The sequence below is a fragment of the Copidosoma floridanum genome, unplaced genomic scaffold (assembly GCF_036245765.1).
Source record: "Copidosoma floridanum isolate Cflo_tuat_1 unplaced genomic scaffold, Cflo_Japanese_pri ptg000030l, whole genome shotgun sequence".
Taxonomy (NCBI): domain Eukaryota; kingdom Metazoa; phylum Arthropoda; class Insecta; order Hymenoptera; family Encyrtidae; genus Copidosoma; species Copidosoma floridanum.
Genome location: NW_028321907.1, coordinates 41,349,683 through 41,360,249, shown reverse-complemented (window position 1 = coordinate 41,360,249; position 10,567 = coordinate 41,349,683). Strand labels below are relative to the sequence as shown.

The window sequence follows — 10,567 nt, the reverse complement described above, 5'->3', positions numbered from 1 at the left end:
TAAAATTTACCATAAGTAGCACTATCCGTCATAAATCAAAGAAGCGAGACTGTATGGAGTTGAGCCCAAAAAGCGTGACAGTACCAATGCGTGCAATGTGCAAGACAATTGAATTTTACTACTGTACTACGCTGCTCGACTTATAATTTATTTATATCTGTTTGTGAATCGCCTGCCCGTGTTTTTTTTTTTACGTTTATTTTTTCTAAGATCTTTTTTAGTACAAGCACTGACCCATTTGTAAGTAAATCATGTCATTGATCGAAAGCTTTCTTTTGGGTGATTGTATAAAATCTTAAGCCAATTATTTGTTGGTGTGTAGGATTTTTATGTTTTAAGCATATGTAGTAGTTTTAAGAACACGTAGCTACTTTTCTGACAAGGAAAGACCAAAGAAATCGAAGTATGGTATTGACCGCAATCTTAAAATAAGCAATAAAACACCTTATATTTTTGTGCAGTGCGTACTGACTTTACTGTAGTTGTATTTACAATTAAACTTTACCTTAATAATAAAATAACAGCTTTTGTTAAAACAGTTGTGTGTTTCCATGGAACTAGAATTTTTTTTTCCCCTTTAGATAGAAACAATGATAATGCGATCCAGACGTGAGTTTTTAGGAGTGAAAGATGGAAAATATAAATAATTTTAGAATAACAAGTTATGCAAGTGCCAGTGTTTGGAGTAGATCCTTGTTATTTACTGTGAAAAACTTTAACAAAACATCCTATCGATTTTAGATTAAACAATTTTCCTATTTTTTAAGCGCTTTCAAAAATAAAAATAAAATCGTCGTAATTTTTCGTGCTCTACCTAAAATTTTATATTGGTTTACTGCGTACAACGAGAAATATTCCATAAAATAAACCAACGTAAGTGCCAGGAATTTAAAATATTAATACCTTAGCGTAACATAAATGATATATAAAGCCATCTCTAACATCAGGACTACCACCACCACATAAGGTTAATTTAACTTTGGAGCCCATTGTTTCAACCAATCGAAATTCTACGAAGGGCAACGTATTTACTTGTAGCAAATACGAGCTTTTTTCACTCCTACCCTTTGAATATCACGGCCAATTTTCTTAAACACGCGACCAAGCGCCTTTTTGTCCCTGCGACCGCAAGTTTTGGATATTTTCTCCTTTTTTTTTAATCATATTTATAACTGTTCAAGCTACGTATTGATTTTTTTTCACCGTTTGGAAATAGGGGTACTAAAAACAGATTTTTTTGTAGATAGTTTGTACAAAATTATTAATTAGTGAGCACAAGCAGACAAATGCGTCATCTATCACTGATCCGTAACTGTTTGCAAAACTGAGTAATACGTAAACATTCGAAGGGAGCTTTCATCGTAAATAACAGATAATTACAGGCTCCAATCTTTAACTAAACTTACACCATAGGGGATGAAAATATTTTTCGAATATTCAGAATTTCTATGTTTTTTTGAAGACTCTAAAGTCGTGTTAAGTTTTAAAAGCCATTCAGTTAAGATTAGCCCTCCTGCAGTATGCCACAAAACAAGAAGACTAATATATTTTATAAATTAATTGCGCTAAGTTATGTTTACGCTTGAAATTTCGAACATTAGTTTTTCGGATTGTAATTATAATAAATTCTGGCATTGTATGGAATTCCATAGCATCTTTGTACGAAAGCCCTCTGATGTGATGTATATTGTGTTGCATTATTATAATGAAAAAATAAATAAATAAATAAAATTAAAAAAAATTGGCGGTATTTTTTAAGTATCAGATATATTTTTCTAGATAAACAGTAAGAACGAAAAATTTCACTGGATTTGTAAGGCACTGCAAGTAGAAAAAGTAGCCTGAGCAGGGATAAAGTTTTTTTTACTGTTACCATACGCATAAAAGAATCAGGGATTTTTATATAGATGGGAAGCAAGTAATTTCGGTTTATTAATATAGACGAATGATTGTATGGACACCAAAGAGGTTAAATAAAGATCATAACGAGTATTTTTTTAATAAGAAAGCGTAATACAGAAACGCAGGGCAACGAGATGTCCATCTTTGCTCGACCACCGATAAATCTAAGAGATATGCTGTACAGTATAAGAACAGATGTTATTGTAAGTTGAAATATTTATTTCAATTTTAACAGCGTAAGACAAGTCCAAACAGAAACATATAAATAAAAAATTTTTGTATTTTTTAGGATCCACAGCTTTTGAATGCTAACAAAGTCATTAGCGATCTCTAAGGGACAATTTTATTCATTTATTATTTATTGTAAAATATTGTCCAGAACGACTTTTTTATGGAAAAATAATCTTATGGATCGTTAAATAAGTACGTACTTTAATCCATGCATTATGCGCGTGTAATTAAATCAATGCCATTAGCAGATAAATTCTAGTTGGGTCCCAATTGAGGCTAGTTAAACGGGGCGCTTTCCATAATACCTAGTAGAAAAAAACACTTAGAAAAATAAAGCAAAATCTGTTTTATTATTGATTGTGTGATTTTATTTTTTTAATTTGTACGGCAATAATAATGAAACACAATAATGTATCAATAATTTAAATTTCCTAACGCATCACATGATTCTATTCGAATTTGCTTCTAACTTCTTCTACAAATTAATTTTTAGTTTTAACTAACCAAGGAATAAACAAACATTTTTTCAGAAAAAAAATTTTTTTTTTCTTTATGGATTGACCATGGGTAGAATAGCAAAAGCTCACGATTCGAAGCTTATCATTACGTGAAATTTTTTTACCAGTCTTAAATTTATGTATTTCCGAAAGACAATAACTAAAAAATCTTTAACGCCTTGCAAAGTTACAAAAAGTTTTTCAGCCATCAAGATAGTAACGGTTGAAAATTTCAAAACTACAATTTTTCAAAAGTTTGAAAATTTTTTACTAAAAAAGTATTACGATCAAAGAAAAATTGTAACAAATATTTTTTGCTTAAAACGTCCTCAGAAATACAAATATTTTTTTTCAGAACCAAATATTATTATTTTTAAATTTGTTCATAAAATTTTTTAATTACTATTGATGTGCAAATTTAGTAGCAAGCCACCAACAAAAATCTTGTTAAGCAGGTCATAATACAATTATCAAATTTCAGAAGGACTATTTTATTAGAAATGGCCACAGGGAAACACGGGCACCCGTAGTAAAAAATCTGATACTTGCTTTCTGAAATATTTTTTGCTTTCTAGGAACCATAAGAAACTTTAGAACTTGTTATTTATTCAGTAAACGTATGAATATCATATCAAGAACTTAAAATATGAAGTTAAAAAACTTTCTGAATCTATGCAGACTTTTATTCAATTTTATTAACTATTATATAATGTATTTATAACTGATACAAAAAACTTTTTTTCAGTATTTTAAAATTTTACTGTAGGGTAAAAAATTTTTCTAATTAATTTATTTATAAATTCTTCTTGTAAGCTTGGCGTTATTTAATAGATGATAAATCCCTTTTTTTATTAAAAATCGAGCATACAGAATTATAAAATGGCTAATTGTGTTTTTTTTTTTTTTTTTTTGAAACTCTACTTCATAGCCGATGACCAACATATTAAAGATAAGAATGTAATTTGAGTTGCACGAGCTTTCTTATACAAATTTTTTTTTATACCGCAGTAAAGCTTAGTAGGGTCATTATAATAGGTACTGACTTACAAGAAGCCATATCTCATAAAAAGTGATGCGTTTTTTTTTCGTAATTTCAAATAGTTTTATAACACTTACTGGGACATATTTAATGTAGAAAAAATTAATAAGGTAGTGTACTTATTTATTGATATTGTTTTTCTTAAAACATGTCATTCCTACAATATTCGTAATACACATTGCCTTAGTTGGTTACGCTTATATTCTACGATTAGACTTATACTACTGTAAGTTTTGCAAAATTACAAGAGTAACTTCCGAGGTGATTTATATATTTTTATAATGTTATTTAAGCGATTTTTTTAAAGCAAAATTGGGTTACGTCTTATTCGACAAAATAGAAATACGATATTTTGCAAACAAAGAATTTATACAATGATATTCGTACAATCCCTCCAAATTTCCATGTTTTTTTGGAATTTCAAGCCCTTCCCTCGGGTAAAATATTTGTAACTGCATGCACATATTCTCGGGAATCGTCTAACGTATACTCGTTGTACCCCTTCCATGCTCAGCAAAGGAAAAAAAAGATGTGCACCTTGTTTGGTAGTTTGGCCACGATAAGGCGCTCGAATCAGTGGTAAAACTGAACCCGCCTCGAAGCAGTCGAACCCACGTAGTAGCTCACTAACTATTGTATAGAATTGCAGTCACGTCAGCAATATTCTGCGTAATCGGGGCAGGTTGGAAAGATTGGATTGGAACGCGAAAGTGAGACGATCAGACCCTCCAGACCAACCAACTCGTGTCACTTTTCTCACAGCTAAGAGGTTTTTATAGAGTAACTTTAACCACAATTCGCACTTTTATTTTCTGACTAATCGAGAATCTTATGTTACACTAGAATTTGTATTAAAATGTCCGAAGAAAATTGGGCTCCATCACCGTGTGAAGATCACAGTGAAACACTACCTGGTCCTTTAAACCAGTCTGGATACATATTGGCAGGTCACCAAACTACATCTCCTAGCAAAACGTCTCAAGAGGCGAGGCAATTGGAGATACAACCGATATCTAAGGATGATCCTCGCATCTCAGCCGCCGATGGAAATAAGGTAAGGAAACGATCAATCATAGACAAATATCTCATTATTTTTACATTTATCAAAAATTTAATAAAGTAGTGCATTTTTAGTTGAAACGTCTGAGGGAAATAGATACTACAATATTTGTTCCCAATACGCTCAACGTCATCGTAAGTATCAAAGTCTTTGTTTAAGTATTTGTCCGGTTTTATTTATTTATGATGAAGTTTTACTCGCGTTTAATTTTAAAATTAAATTGAATTAGTACCTGCCGACAAGTCTTATGCTCTACTTTGGCCAAAACTTTTATCATACAAATAAAAGTCTCTAGCTATCAGATGTCTCGATACTATGCAATTAATACGAAGTAAGGTCCTTTTATTAAAAAAATGTTATTTAAAAAAGTATGTTTATGGTTAAGGTCAGTGGTGAATCTATTGTAGTAACCGGCATCAAAAAAGTTCAAGATGACAAGGACAAAAACGCTTACTCAAAAACTACCTTTGAAGTTAACATTTCAGAACAATGTGATTCGGATAAGGTTGAGGCGTGGCTCGACTCGGACAATGTCTTGTATTTATATGCTCCTCCTAAAAATGAGCCAATGGCCAATGTATAGACTGTAATCAACAGTAAAAATATCGATTGACTCATGGTTATTATCTACGAAAGAGGATGTATAAGGAGAAATAATAAATGATGTCATTCCATTATTAAATCTATTTTATTCACAAACAATTAACCAAAAAACTGAGAGATTTCATAGTTTTTATTATATTCATCTGAAAATAAAAATAATAGTGGGAGCATTTTACAACATTTTAAATAATAAACTTATACCATTGTTAACTTTCTTTCCACTAATACCAAGTACAATTTTGTCCTCAATATTTCAATAAAAGAAAAACTTATTGTTTGCGAGGCCTTTGCAAAAATACCTGTAACGATGTAGGCATAGTAAAATAAAAATAGTTGAATAAATACATCAAATTTTTTATCTACTATGGCTAGAAATTAACTAAGTCAAAGAAAAACCAGAATATTGTTACAAAAAATATATTAAATTAAAGTTTAAATATTTCTATGTAAGTTACCTATTGATGGAGCATTTTAGTATATTTTTCAGGTATAATTAGCAATCACGTAAGTTGTCTTTTGCCTTATATTTTTCTTCAGTAATACTTAACTTAACAATATTTATACAACTTGGAACAGTATTTTGTTAACGTCGATTTAAGCTAAGCTTACTGATAATATGATGATTTAATTTTCTTGAAGTTGGGAATTCTAATTTATCGAACAAAGCATTATACAAAAACTTCCTACTTAATGTGTCATTTAAAATGCGATCAAATTAAGCGTGATCTAAGACATTAGATTTTAATGAAAAGTTCGTATTATAAATCAACCTCGTTAACAGCATATTTTGTAACGAAATAAGTTAGAAATAAACTTATAATTGTTAATTGTTAATTTTTCAATTTAAAAGTTAATATGTTTCATTTAATTTAAATAGTACGTTAAATACTACAAACCTATTAAATTTTTCGTATAATATCCGACTAAGTTTATTATGTTGTGCCATAATCAATTGTAATTCAGACAACCAATACAAGTTAATATTGTTACAATATTCCAAAATTTTACTAACGCACAATAGTACCTCACTACGCTGTTAACGACCAACGATTATCTTATTGATCACCAGACGCAAGCTAAGGTGAACGAATCCTCTAGTCTGGGAAGAGGCTTGGAATTTTCTTTATCTTGGAGGAATCTCAGAATTTTTTTCTTTCTAAAGATAATATGTTAAAGCGTAAGAGATTAAAAATAAAAGTCAATAAAAAAAAATCAATATGTTTGAATTGCTAGTTTTAAAATTCATCCAGTAAAAGAATGATATTTATATCATAATTTTGAGTTAATCTTGAAGAAAATACAATAGGAAGTACAAAAAGCGTATTCCAACAAGATTTATACATTTTTAATAAAACAATTTATCCGCAAATGATATACGGTCTAATTAAAGGATATGTGATGATTTTTTATCGTTTTAAAAAACAATTTTCACGTTTAAAGTGTTAGAAACAGCTGAAACTACGAGTGTGGTTAATTCATTGGAAAAAGTATTTAATAGAGGCATAATATTAAATACCACTTTTTAAAAAAATATTTTTACCACATATGTAACGTAAAAAGGTTAGATGGTATCATTATCTATGCACCTAGTGCGTCATGTCAACACGATTTGCAATAGACCCGTGGAAATCTTTGTGCTCGTTTTAGATGAATGCGCACCATTATTTTTGTATCGTTTTAATGTGATATGATACGTTATTTAACACTTGACATTACAAATTTTAGCAAACCGCAAAAACAATTTTACTTCAAACTAACATTACTCACCACAAATAACAATGATTTTACCAACGATAAAAACTTCAATTTTCTCTGTCAGTAATCAGTATTGGAACTTTTTTTTCATTTTTAGCTTATCGTGATGATTATTTATTTTTAAAATTTTAAAAAAAATTATGACATCGTTTTAATTACTTCAAAAATATAACCAAAACCTTAAAAGGCCAAACTTTATGTTTTCCAATAAAAATAAAAACATTTTCGGTTAAACATAGGTATATAGGCAGAGCTTACCATTTTTGATTAATAAGCACTGTTAATTTCTTTTATAATCTATTACAAAAAAAAGAGAGTGATAAAGTTTACTACGGTTTAAATTACCTGTTGAGTCTTTAGTAAGCATAGCTTCAATGTCTTACACAATCTATAGGTAAGAGTAGATTTTAAAAAACCAAGTTTTGCGAGTTAATCACTAATGGGCTTGGTCTATGGGCGAGGTACTTTTTTATTTCCACTCACGGTACAAAAACTATTGTTTTCTACTTGTGATTACTACTTGTTAATTTTTATATGTGTACGAGTAAGTAACGAGTTATTTATTCGTTTTGTACGAAGGTGGTCTTGTTAAAAGTATGTCATCTTGAAAATTAATTTTACTGAATAACTGTAACCTTCTTATGGGGTATAAGGCCACAATGGACGTGGCTGTGGCTCTCTGTACTGAGAATATATTGAAAATGGCTTCCCATCATTGTACAAACGGTTGGTTTTCTTCGGTTTTCTAAGTTTCTTGATTCTCCTACATGGTTTTCTTACAAAATACTGTACAATACGTCTGTGACATTTCTCATATAACAATACGATTAGACTTAAGGCAAATCCACTAAATAAAAATACAAATAGTGGGGCAACTTCAGTAATCCCGAATGATGTAAATGAAGCTCCTTTTTTAATGCGAATAGTGTGGAGACTTTTCTCCCTGGTCCGAGATATTATTCCATTTTCTCTGTACTTCTGGATGCTGAAAAAAACATTGTTTAAATGCTAAGGAAATAAGTTTTACTTAAAAATACTTACTAATGATTTAGAAATTGAAGAAGTGGATCTCCTTTGTTCAAAGCTATAGCTTTTTTTCTAGAATTACCTAGTGGAATAGCTAAGATTTTGCAAGGGAACTTGAAAGTTACTGGACTCCGTAACATGCTAGATGAATAGAAAGCTAATCTGTCATTGCATACCTAAAATATACAAAAAACTTCGAATTATTTTTGCGCCACAAATAATCAATTTTTATTTATTAATTCTTTGCAGCTTTCAAAAATTGTTTGGAATTGCTGAGATTTAGTAAGCTAGACTTACACTCACACATGGACACTCACGTAAACATGCTCACGTGCGTGCGCGCACACACACACATCCACGCACATGCACCAGAAGACACACACATATAATTTTTTTTTTTTTTTTTTTTTTCAATGTCTTTAATAAAATGTAACTCTGTGCTAAAAATCGTTTTTTACACTAGAATCTCAAAAAACTATTCTTTGACAAACAAACTGACAATTTTTTCCACCAATTTAAGTAACGCTACAAAATGTTGTATAAATAAGTGTTAAAAACAATTTTCATATGCTACTGTGGACGATGATACGTTGTTAAATGTTTTGAAAAATTATTAACATACAAACTGAATATTTCACACCACCTGCTGTAAAGCATCTTTTTGAGTTGTGGGTAAACTATTATCATCTTTTAGGAACAATCTTAGTTCATCATTTATATTGTCCTTTGAGCTCTAATAAAATGTTATATCATAAAGTTTTTGAATATAATATAATTGTTATATTTAATGGAAACATCATGAAATTACCGAAAAAAACGTTAAATCATCAGAGTTTTTTAAAATGATCAGTTGATATGTTTTGTCCTCTAGAAATCCCCTCGCATTTCTAAATGGAATGTGTGGTATTGAAACTGTAGCGAAGCTGGTAAAACAGCTTGCGTACATTGAAATAACAATAAATGCTGTCAGATAAAGCGATAGCCTTGCCATTTTTGATGAAACGGAATTGAATTGCACATCTGTAAATTAAAAAAAAAATGTAAGTATAGTTGGGCAATCGTGTAAAATTTTTACGGTTCCTAAATGATATTTAATAATATATGATGAATAACAACATTGAAGTTGTATATTTTGAAAACTTCAATAACTATAATTAATGGTTTTCTAATTTATTAAACTGACGTTTCCAGAAATCATGCGAAAATTGTTTTGCCAAGTTAGCAAAAAAACTACCTTCCCCCGATTTTAAAAAGGTTTTTTTTATACATTTTTTTTTCCTCGCACACTTTCGTTTTTTTTTTTTTTTTAGGAACGTTCGCCTTCAGGTTATAGATTTTCTGCGGGGAGATTCGTATTTTTTATCTACAAATTTACTGGCGTAGTTTAATCGAGGTTTATAGTGGACTTTAAAAGTTCAGTCAAATTTAATTTTTTAAGTTTCACTTGTCTAGCAGTACCGTGTTTTAATACAAATAGTAGTGTATTACTCATTGATATTATTTTTGATTACTTATTGCATTTTTCGCAAATTTCTAGCTTCTCTTATAAGTAAAATAAGCATCATAGTAGTTTTCATCTTTTGCAACTTTTTTGGCAATTTTGCGAAGCGATAATTATAACGGCTCTATGACGAAAACTACTATTTCTTACTATTCGCTGTGAAAGTGAAAACTGCCTGCGCTCTAGTCGCCAAGTTTTTGCAACGCTGGCTGGATAGTGGACGACTTCTGTGATGCCAAATCCGCTATCAAATGTCAAACGAACTAACCTTTTTGTGTTTTTCGGACAGTCAGATAAGTACATAAAATTTGACGTCATGTTTTATTTTTGTAGTAGCATCAAGACTACTTTTAACAACTTTGTTATAAGCGTATTAGTTACATACCCACTGAAGTCACTTCACATATTTTTTGTAGTCAAGAAGATTGATGACATCATCTTTTAAAAATTCTTAATCAACCATACAAAAATTGTATAAATTGTATCCACTATTCAGCCAGTGTTGCAAAAAATCTCCGACAAGAGCACTGGCTTTCTTCACTCTCACAGCGATGTGTTTCACTTTGTGCCCTTAAATCACTTCGTGTCCCCTCCGCTCTGGAGTGTACAATGTCAAGCAGGCAAAGAATACCCACAGGCATAATCTATAACTTTTCGCCCTCAAAAAGAAAAACGTTGTTTAAATTTTGGGCTCGAACATACAACAATCCTTCCCTTCACGCAAGATTTTTTAGATTACACTCATAGTACGAACAGAATTAATTTTCGAACCATCTAGAGCACTCGGAATTTAAAAGAAAATAGCATTTACGTATACGCAGATGATTATTCGCTTTAAAAAAATTGTGGCTGTACTTGGCCAGCCAACCCAAAGATGATGTGAGAAATTCTCATCTCTTCTCAATAAAAACCACAATATTATATTTATATCAATGAAATCTAATTTAAAGTAT

General features: G+C 30.4%; 1 protein-coding gene across 1 annotated transcript; it reads left to right on the top strand.

Annotated features, from left to right (window-relative positions):
• The first annotated feature begins 4,295 nt into the window (after positions 1 to 4,295).
• LOC149373639 (uncharacterized) lies at positions 4,296 to 5,365 on the top strand. Its single transcript, XM_089597087.1, has 4 exons — positions 4,296 to 4,438; positions 4,513 to 4,723; positions 4,804 to 4,863; positions 5,115 to 5,365. The coding sequence occupies exons 2-4, from the start codon at positions 4,526 to 4,528 to the stop codon at positions 5,310 to 5,312; spliced, it is 456 nt and encodes a 151-aa protein (XP_089453213.1). The 5' UTR covers positions 4,296 to 4,438; positions 4,513 to 4,525; the 3' UTR covers positions 5,313 to 5,365.
• Positions 5,366 to 10,567: the final 5,202 nt, after the last annotated feature.

Coding starts and splice junctions, on each gene's coding strand:
- LOC149373639 (XM_089597087.1), top strand. CDS start 4,526: ATGTCCGAAGAAAATTGGGCTCCATCACCGTGTGAAGATCACAGTGAA. Junction 4,724..4,803: donor CAGCCGCCGATGGAAATAAG/GTAAGGAAACGA, acceptor GTGCATTTTTAG/TTGAAACGTCTGAGGGAAAT. Junction 4,864..5,114: donor CCAATACGCTCAACGTCATC/GTAAGTATCAAA, acceptor TTTATGGTTAAG/GTCAGTGGTGAATCTATTGT.